The sequence below is a fragment of the Bombina bombina genome, chromosome 2 (genome assembly GCF_027579735.1).
Source record: "Bombina bombina isolate aBomBom1 chromosome 2, aBomBom1.pri, whole genome shotgun sequence".
In the NCBI taxonomy this organism is placed as follows: Eukaryota; Metazoa; Chordata; class Amphibia; order Anura; family Bombinatoridae; genus Bombina; species Bombina bombina.
Genome location: NC_069500.1, coordinates 62,579,414 through 62,596,193, shown reverse-complemented (window position 1 = coordinate 62,596,193; position 16,780 = coordinate 62,579,414). Strand labels below are relative to the sequence as shown.

At 37.8% G+C, this 16,780-nt stretch overlaps 1 protein-coding gene across 4 annotated transcripts in view; it reads left to right on the top strand.

Moving 5' to 3' along the window:
* Window positions 1-16,780, top strand: part of PIAS2 (protein inhibitor of activated STAT 2) — a 167,955-nt gene that overhangs the window by 51,240 nt on the left and 99,935 nt on the right. For all 4 annotated transcript variants that reach the window (XM_053701081.1, XM_053701083.1, XM_053701082.1 and 1 more), the window contains exon 7: window positions 5,854-5,959. In XM_053701081.1, coding sequence (XP_053557056.1) covers window positions 5,854-5,959 — 106 coding nt within the window. The remainder of the gene's footprint in view (window positions 1-5,853; window positions 5,960-16,780) is intronic.

Here is a 16,780-nt window from a genome sequence, read left to right as displayed (position 1 = left end):
TCCACGGCTTCATCCTTACTTGTGGGAATATTCTCTTCCCTAACAGGAAATGGCAAAGAGAGCACAGCAAAAGCTGCCCATATAGCCCCCCCTCTGGCTCCGCCCCCCAGTCATTCTCTTTGCCGCTCTGAACAAGTAGCATCTCCACGGGGATGGTAAAGAGTATGTGGTGTATTAGCTTTTCTCAGGTCTCACGGGTGGAAGGTGAACGTGGAAAAGAGTTCCCTGTCCCCGTCTACAAGAGTTCCTTTTCTGGGAACAATTATAGATTCTGTAGAAATGAAGATTTTTCTGACAGAGGTCAGAAAATCAAAGCTTCTAAAGACTTGTCAAGTTCTTCAATCTATTCCTCAGCCTTCCATAGCTCAGTGCATGGAAGTAATAGGTCTAATGGTTGCAGCAATGGACGTGGTTCCTTTTGCTCAAATTCATCTAAGACCATTGCAACTGTGCATGCTCAGACAGTGGAATGGGGATTATGCAGACTTGTCTCCCCAGATTCAAGTAGACCAGTTAACCAGAGACTCACTCCGTTGGTGGTTGACTCAGGATCACCTGTCTCAGGGAATGAGTTTCCGCAGACCAGAGTGGGTCATTGTCACGACCGACGCCAGTCTATTAGGCTGGGTCGCGGTCTGGGACTCCCTGAAAGCTCAGGGTCTATGGTCTCGGGAAGAGTCTCTTCTCCCGATAAACATCTTGGAACTGAGAGCGATATTCAATGCACTCCGGGCTTGGCCTCAACTAGCGAAGGCCGGATTCATAAAATTCCAGTCGGACAACATGACGACTGTAGCTTACATCAATCATCAGGGAGGAACAAAGAGTTCCTTGGTGATGAGAGAGGTATCCAAGATCATCATATGGGCGGAGGATCACTCCTGCCATCTATCTGCAATTCACATCCCAGGAGTAGACAACTGGGAGGCTGATTATTTGAGTCGTCAGACTATCCATCCAGGGGAGTGGGAACTTCACCCGGAGGTCTTTGCCCAGTTAACTCAATTATGGGGCATTCCAGACATGGATCTGATGGCGTCTCGTCAGAACTTCAAGGTTCCTCGCTACGGGTCCAGATCCAGGGATCCCAAGGCGACTCTAGTGGATGCATTAGTGGCGCCTTGGTCGTTCAACCTAGCTTATGTGTTTCCACCGTTTCCTCTCCTTCCCAGGCTCGTAGCCAGGATCAAACAGGAGAAGGCCTCAGTGATTCTGATAGCTCCTGCGTGGCCACGCAGGACTTGGTATGCAGACCTGGTGAATATGTCATCGGCTCCACCATGGAAGCTACCTTTGAGACAGGATCTTCTAGTACAAGGTCCATTCGAACATCCAAATCTAGTCTCTCTGCAGCTGACTGCTTGGAAATTGAACGCTTGATTTTATCTAAGCGTGGGTTTTCAGACTCAGTTATAGATACTCTGGTCCAAGCCAGAAAACCTGTGACTAGGAAAATTTACCATAAAATATGGAAAAAATATATCTGTTGGTGTGAATCCAAGGGATTCTCTTGGAGTAAAATTAAAATTCCTAAGATTCTTTCCTTTCTCCAAGAGGGTTTGGATAAAGGGTTGTCAGCGAGTTCTCTAAAAGGACAGATATCTGCTTTGTCTGTTTTGTTACACAGACGCCTGGCAGCAGTGCCAGATGTACAAGCTTTTGTACAGGCCTTAGTCAGAATCAAGCCTGTTTACAGACCCATGACTCCTCCATGGAGTCTAAATTTAGTTCTTTCAGTTCTTCAAGGGGTTCCGTTTGAACCTTTACATTCCATTGATATTAAGTTACTATCTTGGAAAGTTCTGTTTTTGGTTGCTATTTCTTCTGCTAGAAGAGTTTCTGAATTGTCTGCTTTGCAGTGTGATCCACCCTATCTGGTATTCCATGCAGATAAGGTTGTTTTGCGTACCAAACCTGGTTTTCTTCCAAAAGTGGTTTTCAACAGGAATATTAACCAGGAAATAGTTGTTCCTTCTCTGTGTCCGAATCCAGTTTCGAAGAAGGAACGTTTGTTACACAATTTAGATGTGGTCCGTGCTTTAAAATTCTATTTAGATGCAACAAAGGATTTCAGACAGACTTCATCTTTGTTTGTCGTTTATTCTGGTAAGAGGAGAGGACAGAAAGCTACTGCTACCTCTCTTTCCTTTTGGCTGAAAAGCATCATCCGATTGGCTTATGAGACTGCCGGACGGCAGCCTCCTGAACGAATTACAGCTCATTCTACTAGAGCTGTGGCTTCCACATGGGCCTTCAAGAACGAGGCTTCTGTTGATCAGCTATGTAAGGCAGCGACTTGGTCTTCTCTGCACACTTTTGCCAAATTTTACAAATTCGATACTTATGCTTCTTCGGAGGCTATTTTTGGGAGAAAGGTTTTGCAAGCCGTGGTGCCTTCCGTTTAGGTAACCTGACTTGTTCCCTCCCTTCATCTGTGTCCTAAAGCTTTGGTATTGGTTCCCACAAGTATTAAAATGTCGTCTAGGTAAGGTGCTACTGCAATGCCCCTTGGCCTTAGCACCGGTAGAAGGGACCCTAGCACCCAAAGAGAGCACACAGCAGAGCCACTGCTCCCAGAATTTTCACAAGGGTGCTAGGGTCCCTTCTACCGGTGCTAAGGCCAAGGGGCATTGCAGTAGCACCTTACCTAGACGACATTTTAATACAGGCGTCGTCCTTTCACAAAGCAAGGGCTCATACGGACATTGTTCTAACCTTTCTAAGGTCTCACGGGTGGAAGGTGAACATAGAAAAAAGTTCTCTGTCCCCGTTCACAAGGGTTCCCTTCCTGGGAACAATAATAGACTCTGTAGAAATGAAAATCTTTCTGACAGAGGTCAGGAAATTAAAACTTTTGAACACTTGTCGAGTTCTTCAATCCATTCCTCAACCCTCCATAGCTCAGTGCATGGAGGTAATAGGACTAATGGTTGCGGCAATGGACGTGGTTCCTTTTGCTCAAATTCATTTAAGACCATTGCAACTGTGCATGCTCATACAATGGAATGGGGATTATGCAGATTTGTCTCCCCAGATTCAGATGGACCAGCAAACCAGAGACTCACTCCTCTGGTGGTTGTCTCAGGATCACCTGTCTCAGGGAATGAGTTTCCGAAGACCGGAGTGGATCATTGTCACGACCGACGCCAGCCTCTTAGGCTGGGGCGCGGTCTGGAAGTCCCTGTAGGCTCAGTGTCTATGGTCTCGAGAAGAATCTCTTCTCCCGATAAACATTTTGGAATTGAGAGCGATATTCAATGCGCTCCAGGCATGGCCTCAACTAGCGGAGGCCAAATTCATCAGATTTCAGTCGGACAACATGACGACTGTAGCGTACAATCAATCATCAGGGGGGAACAAAGAGTTCCCTGGCGATGAGGGAGGTATCCAAGATCATCAAATGGGCAGAGGATCACTCCTGCCATCTATCAGCAATTCACATCCCAGGAGTGGACAACTGGGAAGCGGATTATCTGAGTCGTCAGACTTTCCATCCGGGGGAGTGGGAATTCCACCCGGAGGTTTTTGCTCAGCTGACCCAGCTATGGGGCATTCCAGATCTGGATCTGATGGCGTCACGTCAGAACTCCAAAGTTACACGTTACGGGTCCAGGTTCAGGGATCCCAAGGCGACATTGGTAGATGCCTTAGTAGCGCCTTGGTCGTTCAATCTAGCTTATGTCTTCCACCGTTTCCCCTTCTCCCCCGGCTAGTAGCCAGGATCAAACAGGAGAAGGCTTCGGTAATTCTGATAGCTCCTGCGTGGCCACGCAGGACTTGGTATGCAGACCTGGTGAATATGTCATCGGTTCCACCATGGAAGCTGCCTTTGAGGCAGGACCTTCTAATTCAAGGTCCATTCGAACATCCAAACCTAGTTTCTCTGTAACTGACTGCTTGGAGATTGAACGCTTGATTCTAGCTAAGCGTGGATTTTCGGAATCAGTTATAGATACTCTGATCCAGGCTAGAAAGCTAGTAGCCAGGATCAAACAGGAGAAGGCTTCGGTAATTCTGATTGCTCCTGCGTGGCCACGCAGGACTTGGTATGCAGACCTGGTGAATATGTCATCGGTTCCACCATGGAAGCTGCCTTTGAGGCAGGACCTTCTAATTCAAGGTCCATTCGAACATCCAAACCTAGTTTCTCTGCAACTGACTGTTTGGAGATTGAACGCTTGATTCTAGCTAAGCGTGGATTTTCGGAATCAGTTATAGATACTCTGATCCAAGCTAGAAAGCCTGTCACCAGGAAAATTTACCATAAGATATGGCGGAAATATCTTTGCTGGTGCGAATCCAAGGGTTACTCATGGAGTAAGATTAGGATTCCAAGGATACTATCTTTTCTCCAAGAAGGATTGGAGAAAGGTCTGTCAGCTAGTTCTTTAAAGGGACAGATATCTGCTCTGTCTGTTTTGTTACACAAGCGTCTGGCAGCCATGCCAGATATTCAGGCGTTTGTACAGGCTTTAGTCAGAATCAAGCCTGTCTACAGACCTGTGGCTCCTCCATGGAGTCTAAATTTAGTTCTTTCAGTTCTTCAAGGGGTTCCGTTTGAACCTCTACATTCCATAGATATTAAGTTACTATCTTGGAAAGTTTTGTTTTTAGTAGCTATTTCTTCTGCTAGAAGAGTTTCCGAATTGTCTGCTTTGCAGTGTAATTCACCCTATCTTGTGTTTCATACAGATAAGGTCGTTTTACGTACCAAACCTGGTTTTCTTCCAAAAGTGGTTTCCAATAAGAATATCAACCAGGAAATAGTTGTTCCTTCTCTGTGTCCTAATCCAGTTTCTAACAAGGAACGTCTGTTACACAATCTTGATGTGGTTCGTGCTTTAAAGTTTTATCTAAAAGCAACTAAAGACTTCAGACAAACATCGTCCTTGTTTGTCGTCTATTCTGGCAAGAGGAGAGGTCAAAAGGCGATTGCGACCTCTCTGTCTTTCTGGCTGAAAAGCATCATCCGGTTGGCTTATGAGACTGCTGGAAGGCAGCCTCCTGAACGAATTACAGCTCACTCTACTAGAGCTGTGGCTTCCACATGGGCTTTCAAGAATGAGGCTTCTGTTGAACAGATTTGTAAGGCAGCGACTTGGTCTTCACTGCATACGTTTGCCAAATTTTACAAATTCGATACTTTTGCTTCTTCGGAGGCTATTTTTGGGAGAAAGGTTTTGCAAGAAGTGGTGCCTTCTGTTTAGGTTACCTGACTTGTTCCCTCCCTTCATCCGTGTCCTAAAGCTTTGGTATTGGTTCCCACAAGTAAGGATGAAGCCGTGGACCGGATACACCAATGTAGGAGAAAACAGAATTTATGTTTACCTGATAAATTTCTTTCTCCTACGGTGTATCCGGTCCACGGCCCGCCCTGGCATTTTGGTCAGGTTTAAATTTATTTTTTGTAAACTACAGTAACCACTGCACCCTATGGTTCTCCTTTTTCTCCTAACCGTCGGTCGAATGACTGGGGGGGCGGAGCCTGAGGTGAGCTATATGGACAGCTCTGCTGTGTGCTCTCTTTGCCACTTCCTGTAGGGATTGAGAATATCCCACAAGTAAGGATGAAGCCGTGGACCGGATACACCGTAGGAGAAAGAAATTTATCAGGTAAACATAAATTCTGTTTCAACAAATGATACTAAAAGAAAAAAGCAAATTAGAAGTAAATTGGAAATTTGTTGAAAACTGCATTCTATATTGGAATCATAAAAGTTTGTCCCTTTAATACCTTTTAGTGTTTTATGATATCACATGTTCTAGGCAGTGATTTTAAAATAATTCTTCAACATACCACTTTAAAGCTAGGCAGAAGATTTATTTCAGTTGGCTGTTTGTTTTGCCGTTTAGAACTACTCCATGTCAGTGTACCTGGTGCGACAGCTGACCTCAGCAATGCTGTTACAGAAGCTAAAGATGAAAGGCATTAGGAATGCTGACCATTCCAGAGCACTGAGTAAGTACACAGCATATTACGCTGCTCACCCTCATTCTTCACCCTAGGGTTATAAGCAGGTACATACACTATCATTTGCTGAATTTTAAAATGCCAATTTGTTCCACTTTGAGTATATTTGCACCAATCTAATATATATATAATTTGATTGTTTTCACAGTTAATGCTTACTAAAATAGAAAGAAAAAAAAATTGTAAACAATGTTATACTTTTATAGTTATTCATTCTCCTTTTATAATTCTTTACGTTTATTGTTATTTGTAAATACAATTAAAAAAAAAGAGCTTTCTTCTGTTAAGTGTGATCAGTCCACGGGTCATCATTACTTCTGGGATATTACTCCTCCCCAACAGGAAGTGCAAGAGGATTCACCCAGCAGAGCTGCATATAGCTCCTCCCCTCTACGTCACTCCCAGTCATTCTCTTGCACCCAACGACTAGATAGGATGTGTGAGAGGACTATGGTGATTATACTTAGTTTTATATCTTCAATCAAAAGTTTGTTATTTTAAAATAGCACCGGAGTGTGTTATTACCTCTCTGGCAGAGTTTGAAGAAGAATCTACCAGAGTTTTGCTATGATTTTAGCCGGAGTAGTTAAGATCATATTGCTGTTCTCGGCCATCTGAGGAGTGAGGTAAACTTCAGATCAGGGGACAGCGGGCAGATGAATCTGCATAGAGGTATGTAGCAGTTTTTATTTTCTGACAATGGAATTGATGAGAAAATCCTGCCATACCGATATAATGTCATGTATGTATACTTTACACTTCAGTATTCTGGGGAATGGTACTTCACTAGAATTACACTGTAAGAAATACATAAAGCTGTTTAATAACTAGAGATTATGTTTAACGTTTTTGCTGGAATGTAAAATCGTTTTCATTTGCTGAGGTACTGTGTGAATAAATGTTTGGGCACTATTTTTCCACTTGGCAGTTGCTTAATCTGTTTTTCTGACAGTTTCTGTTCTCCCTCACTGCTGTGTGTGAGGGGGAGGGGCCGTTTTTTGGCGCTTTTACTATGCATCAAATATTTCAGTCAGCAACTCATTGTATTCCCTGCATGATCCGGTTCATCTCTACAGAGCTCAGGGGTCTTCAAAACTTATTTTGAGGGAGGTAATTTCTCTCAGCAGAGCTGTGAGAATTATAGTTTGACTGAGATAAAAAACGTTTATTCTGTAATTTGTTTCCTGCTTTCAGAATTTGTTATCTTTGCTAATGGGATTAAACCTTTGCTAAAGTTGTATTGTTTACAAGGATTGAGGCTATAACTGTTTCAATTTATTAATTTTCAACTGTCATAGATCTTCTGTGCTTCTTAAAGGCACAGTACGTTTTAATATTATTCTAATTGAATGGTATTTCCAAGTTGCAAGTTTATTTGCTAGTGTGTTAAACATGTCTGATTCAGAGGATGATACCTGTGTCATTTGTTGCAATGCCAAAGTGGAGCCCAATAGAAATTTATGTACTAACTGTATTGATGCTACTTTAAATAAAAGTCAATCTGTACAAATTGAACAAATTTCACCAAACAACGAGGGGAGAGTTATGCCGACTAACTCGCCTCACGTGTCAGTACCTACATCTCCCGCTCAGAGGGAGGTACGTGATATTGTAGCGCCGAGTACATCTGGGCGGCCATTACAAATCGGTGTGTTGGGTTAATAAACTATGCGCTGTGGGGGTAAAAGCTAGGGAGTCTCGAAGAAGTAATCTCACAAACTTCAAAGTGGGGGTAAAATCTGGATTGGATGAGACTCTTAAGCGCTTGTGCTTAATTACCCAATAAGGAAAGATAGTCTTACTATGTAGTTGGATTCAATGAGATCTATTTATTTTTAGAATTATAAATACATACAATAAAATTTAAAACAATAGAAATTGATTCTTAAAACAAATCTAACTGGTTGGCCAACCATACAGTGTGAATAAAATGTTATAATATGTTTTCCAATCCCTGTTACTTAGTGTGTTATACAAACATATCTGTATATTTGAATTTTTGAATTTTGGTTTAATTGCAGATATTTTTTATGGATTTGATATAGTGGACTTGTGAAGAAGTATGGTATCCACAAAGAATATTCGCAATATTAATTCTTAATTACCATATTTACCATATTCGTTTGTTTAAAGCTGAACATACATAATTAAAATAGCGTCAATGGTATCAACAATATAATTAAAATAGCGTCAATGGTATCAACAATAGTAACAAATAATAAAAGTGAAACAAAAATAAAGTGATACAGTAAAAATCGTATAAGTTATGAAAGATAAAGTCTTTCTGCCGTGATCGTTAGAGTAATTGTTAATTGCTTTTTGTTAAAAGCGCTGTTGTTAAGTCCTCCGTGGGGATAGTATGTGCGGGCGTGCTGCAACACGTTTTTATCTAATTGCTATATATATTGCGATTATAAGTCACTGTTAAGTAGTTTTGGTTATCTGTCCTTCACATTAACTTCCTTAGTTGGTGTAGGTATAATAAATCTTACCCGTTGTTTCTTTTGGGATACTTTGTTTCTGGTCTAGTTTCTTTTTGTACCCAATTCAATCTTTACTGTGATGAATGTGGATCGGAAGCCGGGATAGCCACTGCCGGTGTTGTAGTGGTTTCAGTATGTCGAGTTGGTTTGTCTCTGCGATTACACACACTTGAAGAAGTAGATGCTGGGGTATTGTGGTAGTGTGCTTTAACCGTTAATCCTTTTGTCAGATGGCTGGGCTTTTTGCCTGGTTCAGGTTTTCAAAACCTCTTGAATTGTTGCGAATGTGTTCTGTTTAGATCCGTACTCTATTTGTTTCAGAGTATCCGATCTGCAGGTGTCCACAGGTTTCTTTAGGCCCAATTATTAGGTAAGGTATTTCAGTTGTTCTTGGCGGTCCTTTGAAAGGAGGACTAGGTGCTTTGAAGGTTGTTCTTGAACGCTTCAGAATATCTTTCAAGCGTATTTGTTGGTCCGTGGTTTGATGTAGTCTTGGCGGTCCACTTCGAAAGTGGACTATGAAAATGTTCAGTGTAGCAAGGAGTAGGCAACGCGTTTCAGCTGATTAATACAGCCTTTATCAAGCATATCCTTGCAGTTGTAAACAGTGGGTTTTTGTATTCTGTGATTTGATTCTATTGGATCCCCTAGGTAGTTGTATCTTTACAATCTGGTGATCCTATTGGTTGTTGTGTCGGTGCTTTTGATTGGTCATTCCTTAGCATGTGACCTATTAATGGTTCAGTTTATCACGGTGATGGGGGAATTTTCACTTATTTGTATCAGATGACCAAGTAAATGCATAAAACGTTATGAAAACTTGTTCCAGTAGTAAACACAAATACGAATGTATTGTTATAATAAAAACATAAATAACTTTTTGTACGTCAGAGAATCTGTCCTTACAGGGTTTGTGAGTCAGTATAAGGTTTTTGGTATATGCCAATTTGAATATTTATTATGTTCTATTTAGTCCTTTAGTGCAAGAATTCATATTTTATTGTTGGTTCAATTCTAGGGTTGGTAAATTAGAGGTTTAGTCATTTGTTTTGATGATGCAATTTAATATAACAGTGGAATGGGAAATTTCAATTTTGCGTGTTCTTGTTTGATCTTTAGTAATCGTTTGTTAAAAAGCAGTTTTTTTATTAATAATCGTTATTTCCATTATTATTGCTTTGGTGCAAGTATATGAAACATGCATTATTGGTTCTGGAATTTTTATTCCTATTTTTGTAATTTATTTATTTTTAGTGTTCGTTCTTTTATAATCTTTTGTTGAAGAGCAGGTTAATCTTTTGGTATTCATCATTTCAATTGTATTGGTTCAAGGATATAAAACATCCATTATTAATAGTTGTGTATCAATCTGTTGGGTTTCTCTTCCGAATTTGGAGTGTTTGTTCTCTTTTAGCCTTTGTTGAAAGAGGGTATCATAAAACGATTTCTTAAAATTTGGTGAAATTTTGAGTTGTTTATGAAGTGTTGTTATCAGATGCATTATTATTGGTTCTGGAATTTTTATTCCTATTTTTGTAATTTATTTATTTTTAGTGTTCGTTCTTTTATAATCTTTTGTTGAAGAGCAGGTTAATCTTTTGGTATTCATCATTTCAATTGTGTTGGTTCAAGGATATAGAACATCCATTATTATTAGTTGTGTATCAACCTGTTGGGTTTCTCTTCCGAATTTGGAGTGTTTGTTCTTTTTTAGCCTTTGTTGAAGGAGTGTGTCATAAAACGATTTTTTAAAATTTTTGGTGAAATTTTGAATTGTTTATGAAGTATTGTTATCAGATTGGGTTTTTGGTAAAACATGCATTATTATTGGTTCTGGAATTTTTATTCCTATTTTTGTAATTTATTTATTTTTAGTGTTTGTTCTTTTATAATCTTTTGTTGAAGAGCAGGTTAATCTTTTGGTATTCATCATTACAATTGTATTGGTTCAAGGATATAGAACATCCATTATTATTAGTTGTGTATCAACCTGTTGGGTTTCTCTTCCGAATTTGGAGTGGTTGTTCTCTTTTAGCCTTTGTTGAAGGATTGTATTATAAAACGATTTTTTTAAATTTTTGGTGAAATTTTGAATTGTTTATGAAGTGTTGTTATCAGATTGGGTTTTTGGTGTTGGCATGCAGGATTTTTTGTGGTTCAAGTATTCAAGAAACAGTTTAGACTGAAGTCTATATTCAGACCTTTTGGTCTTAAGGTTTGCATTTCGAAGATCCATTTTGCTTCTTTTTTAAGTAGGTTGTTTGCCTGGTTACCACCTCTTATATTTTGTTTAATTTTTTGTATAGCTGTGTAGTTGAAATATTTTAGATTGCTGTTATTGCAAGTTCTGAAGTGTTTGGGAACTGGCAGGTCTTTATTTCTTTCTAGTTCCGATTTTTCTATTGATAATATGTGTTCCCTTATTCGTTCTTTTATCATCCTTTCCGTTTCACCTATATATTGTTTGTCACATTTTGTGCATGTTATAAGATATATTATGTTTGTGTCTGTACATCTTATAGTCTCTTTTATTTTATATTCCTTGTTTGTGATGCTGGATTTGAATGATTTAGCTTTTTTTGCATGTCTGCATGCTTTGCAGAAACCGCAGGGATAAAATCCCTGTAATGTTTCACCTTGAACTCCTTTTTGGATTTTCGGTTTGTTATGTTTTATGGTTGGAGCTAGTGAACTTTTTAGGTTTTTGGCCTTTTTGTAAATGAATTTTGGGTTTTGTGGTAATTTCTCTCCTAAGTGTGGATCTTGTTGTAGTATTTTCCAGTGTGATTTGATAATTTTTTCTATTTCACCTCTATCCTCACTGTACTCTGTGATGAAAGGGATGAACCATTCTTTAGATTCTTCTATAGTGTTAGTTTTATCTTTGGGTTTATATTTGAGTATGTCCTTTCTGTTGGTTTTTTGTACTTGAAGTCTTTCCACTTCTATTTCTTCCTCTGTGTATCCTCTTTCTATGAATTTCTCTTTAAGTCTCTTTGATTGGATTTCAAAATCTGTGTCTTTTTTACAGTTTCTTTTGAGTCTAAGGAACTGACCCTTTGGTATATTTTGTTTCCACCGCTTGAGGTGACCACTTGTTTCGTGTATGAAGTTGTTTGCATCGACCTCTTTGAAATAGGTTTTTGTGAGAAGCTCGTTATTTTCTATGCTAATTTCTAGGTCTAGATAATGTATTTTCTCTGTACTGTAGTCTGCAGTGAATTTTAGATTAAGTTGATTGTTGTTCATATGTTCTAAGCAGGTATTTAAATCTTGTGTTGTGCCTTTCCAGACAAAGAAGAGATCATCAATAAATCTTTTATACATGATGAAATTATTTTTGAAGGGGCTCTCTTGTAGGAATTGTGTTTCCCATATTCCCATGAACAGATTTGCGTAACTAGGGGCAAATTTAGTGCCCATAGCTGTTCCGCAAATCTGTTCATAGTATGTGTTTTCGTACATAAAAAAGTTATGGGTTAGAATAAATTCTATACAATCTATTATGAATTCTCGTTGTTCTTTTAACATAGTTGGGTCATTTCTTAAATATTTATTGATGGCATGGAGGCCATCTTCGTGTCTAATGGAGGTATACAGTGCCTGAACATCGCATGTCACTAGTATATATTCATCAGTCCATTTGAAATTATCTAACATTATTAATAGGTTTGTTGAGTCTCTTAAATATGAGTCTAAGTTTATGACGTATTTTTGAAGATATTTGTCGATATAGGCTGATAAATTTGACGTTAGTGAGTCAATCCCTGAAATAATTGGTCTGCCTGGTGGGTTAGTAAGTGATTTGTGGATTTTTGGAAGGACGTATATGACTGGAATAATAGGGTGGTTAGGGAGAAGGTAGTTGTGTTCTTTCTCATTAAGAATACCTATATTAGATGCTTTATCCAGAAGGTGTTTTAGAAATACTTTGTAAATGATGGTTGGATTACACCGTAATTTTTTGTAGGTGTTCACATCTTGTATAAGTGAATGTACCATTTCTTTGTATTTGTTTGTATCTAAGATGACTATCCCTCCTCCCTTATCCGCTGGCTTTATTGTGATTTCGTTGTTTTCTTCTAGTTCTTTTATAAGGTTTTTTTGTTTTAGTGTGATGTTATGTTTTATTTTCTTTTGTGCGATGTTGCTTATATCTTCTAAAATCAGTTTCTCAAAGGTTTCTATGTAGTTGCCTTTTTCATGTTTAGGATAAAAGTTTGATTTTTCTTTTAGCCCTGAGTGTATGAAGTTGTCTGTTTGGGTGTTTGTGATGTCATTAGTTATTTCTCTTTCGAGAGAGGTCTTCTGGAAATATTTTTTGAGGGTTAATTTCCTAATAAATTTGCTGGCGTCTATATATGTTTCAAATTTATTTAGTTTTCTTGTTGGTGCAAAAGAGAGGCCTTTATTCAAGATTTCTATTTGGGATGTATTTAGAGTGACTTTGCTAAGATTAAAGATGCCATTTTGCTTTATCTCATTCTTTTCGCTTGTTGGTTTTGGTATTGGGGCTCTCCTCTTTCTCCTCTCTGTTCCCCTCCCTCTGTTACCTCTTCTTCTGAATGGTTTCTTTTTCTTCTGGTATTTGGGTGTGGTCCTACCTCTAAAAAATGTTGTTCAGTAGTTACAGCGGAGTGTTCACCTTTTGTGATAGTATTTCCATTTTCTAAAGGGACATATCTGTTGTATGTGGGCACTGTCCAATTCTCTTTTTCAGTCCTGTTATTTTTATTTTTGTTGTTCCAACCATGGTTGTGAGTTGTGTTGGTTGTATACTCTTGGTTTCTATTGTAGTAATTGTGGTTTTTGTATTGTTCTCTGTAATAAGTAGGTTGGTGTAAATATTCTGTTCTATTTTCTCTGGAGTAGTCTGTTTCTTTCTTATTTCTCTGGTAGTAATTTTGGTGGTTGTGCTGTTTATGGTTGTATCCTGTTGTTTGCCAAGCGGGTCTGAAATTTTGTTCTCTTGTAGAGAAAGTTTCTTGGTTCCTTTTAAAAGTGTTATATGAGTTGTGGTTATATGGTTTATAGTTGATCTCTCTTTCATTGTAATTTTGATATCTGTTGTTTTGTGTCCTGTAGTCTCTGTAATCGCTATTATTATTGGTGGGATATTCATTTTTAGATGTATCACTATGTTGAGTGTCCTTAAATCTGTATTGTTGTTTTTCTGTAAGGGGCGGTTTATTTATCCCTGATGGGAGGTCAGTTTTGTGTTCTACTGTGGTTTTCATAGTGTCTCTTCTCCAACTGTGGCTTGTGTATTTATTTGAATCAGGGTTTTTTAGATGTGTGTCATAGTCCTCTCTGTCTCTTTCAAATTTATTTAGTTTGATTTTAATCAGTTCATCCTTGGTTTCCCTCATTAATTTCTTAAGTTGTTCTTCCTTTCTTTTGTATTCGTCTAGATCTTTAAATATTTGGAGTTTACTCTCTATTTCATTGATTTCATTTCCTAACTTTATTAGAATCTCTTCTCTATGTTCTTTAATTAATTGCATTAGTTTAGCAGATGCCTCATCTAGGATCTCAGCCCATTTCTTTTTAAATTCTTCAGATTCTGTTTTGAATGTGCATTCCTTTTTTATACGTAGTCCCCTAGGTATTCTTTTAGCGCTTAAATACTCATTAAGAAAGATGCACTCAGTTTTGTGTCTAATTTCCAGAATAAGCTTTTTTTCTAATAAATTCATAAATTCTCTAATTTTTTCTTTATCGCTGTTATTGACTATAGTTGGTATTGTATGATTTGTTTTGTCAAAGATGTTGTGTATATTGTCATATATAGTTGATCTGAGTTCAAAGATATCGGTTCTGTCTGTTTTATCATTTTCTTTTCTAAGAGATATAGGGTTTTCAGGTATTTCTGTTGTGTGTAACATTGTGCTGTTATTTTCCATCACTGCTGCAAGGTTTATTATAGAGATTATTTAAGGTGTATTGGTGTGTTGGGTTAATAAACTATGCGCTGTGGGGGTAAAAGCTAGGGAGTCTCGAAGAAGTAATCTCACAAACTTCAAAGTGGGGGTAAAATCTGGATTGGATGAGACTCTTAAGCGCTTGTGCTTAATTACCCAATAAGGAAAGATAGTCTTACTATGTAGTTGGATTCAATGAGATCTATTTATTTTTAGAATTATAAATACATACAATAAAATTTAAAACAATAGAAATTGATTCTTAAAACAAATCTAACTGGTTGGCCAACCATACAGTGTGAATAAAATGTTATAATATGTTTTCCAATCCCTGTTACTTAGTGTGTTATACAAACATATCTGTATATTTGAATTTTTGAATTTTGGTTTAATTGCAGATATTTTTTATGGATTTGATATAGTGGACTTGTGAAGAAGTATGGTATCCACAAAGAATATTCGCAATATTAATTCTTAATTACCATATTTACCATATTCGTTTGTTTAAAGCTGAACATACATAATTAAAATAGCGTCAATGGTATCAACAATATAATTAAAATAGCGTCAATGGTATCAACAATAGTAACAAATAATAAAAGTGAAACAAAAATAAAGTGATACAGTAAAAATCGTATAAGTTATGAAAGATAAAGTCTTTCTGCCGTGATCGTTAGAGTAATTGTTAATTGCTTTTTGTTAAAAGCGCTGTTGTTAAGTCCTCCGTGGGGATAGTATGTGCGGGCGTGCTGCAACACGTTTTTATCTAATTGCTATATATATTGCGATTATAAGTCACTGTTAAGTAGTTTTGGTTATCTGTCCTTCACATTAACTTCCTTAGTTGGTGTAGGTATAATAAATCTTACCCGTTGTTTCTTTTGGGATACTTTGTTTCTGGTCTAGTTTCTTTTTGTACCCAATTCAATCTTTACTGTGATGAATGTGGATCGGAAGCCGGGATAGCCACTGCCGGTGTTGTAGTGGTTTCAGTATGTCGAGTTGGTTTGTCTCTGCGATTACACACACTTGAAGAAGTAGATGCTGGGGTATTGTGGTAGTGTGCTTTAACCGTTAATCCTTTTGTCAGATGGCTGGGCTTTTTGCCTGGTTCAGGTTTTCAAAACCTCTTGAATTGTTGCGAATGTGTTCTGTTTAGATCCGTACTCTATTTGTTTCAGAGTATCCGATCTGCAGGTGTCCACAGGTTTCTTTAGGCCCAATTATTAGGTAAGGTATTTCAGTTGTTCTTGGCGGTCCTTTGAAAGGAGGACTAGGTGCTTTGAAGGTTGTTCTTGAACGCTTCAGAATATCTTTCAAGCGTATTTGTTGGTCCGTGGTTTGATGTAGTCTTGGCGGTCCACTTCGAAAGTGGACTATGAAAATGTTCAGTGTAGCAAGGAGTAGGCAACGCGTTTCAGCTGATTAATACAGCCTTTATCAAGCATATCCTTGCAGTTGTAAACAGTGGGTTTTTGTATTCTGTGATTTGATTCTATTGGATCCCCTAGGTAGTTGTATCTTTACAATCTGGTGATCCTATTGGTTGTCGTGTCGGTGCTTTTGATTGGTCATTCCTTAGCATGTGACCTATTAATGGTTCAGTTTATCACGGTGATGGGGGAATTTTCACTTATTTGTATCAGATGACCAAGTAAATGCATAAAACGTTATGAAAACTTGTTCCAGTAGTAAACACAAATACGAATGTATTGTTATAATAAAAACATAAATAACTTTTTGTACGTCAGAGAATCTGTCCTTACAGGGTTTGTGAGTCAGTATAAGGTTTTTGGTATATGCCAATTTGAATATTTATTATGTTCTATTTAGTCCTTTAGTGCAAGAATTCATATTTTATTGTTGGTTCAATTCTAGGGTTGGTAAATTAGAGGTTTAGTCATTTGTTTTGATGATGCAATTTAATATAACAGTGGAATGGGAAATTTCAATTTTGCGTGTTCTTGTTTGATCTTTAGTAATCGTTTGTTAAAAAGCAGTTTTTTTATTAATAATCGTTATTTCCATTATTATTGCTTTGGTGCAAGTATATGAAACATGCATTATTGGTTCTGGAATTTTTATTCCTATTTTTGTAATTTATTTATTTTTAGTGTTCGTTCTTTTATAATCTTTTGTTGAAGAGCAGGTTAATCTTTTGGTATTCATCATTTCAATTGTATTGGTTCAAGGATATAAAACATCCATTATTAATAGTTGTGTATCAATCTGTTGGGTTTCTCTTCCGAATTTGGAGTGTTTGTTCTCTTTTAGCCTTTGTTGAAAGAGGGTATCATAAAACGATTTCTTAAAATTTGGTGAAATTTTGAATTGTTTATGAAGTGTTGTTATCAGATGCATTATTATTGGTTCTGGAATTTTTATTCCTATTTTTGTAATTTATT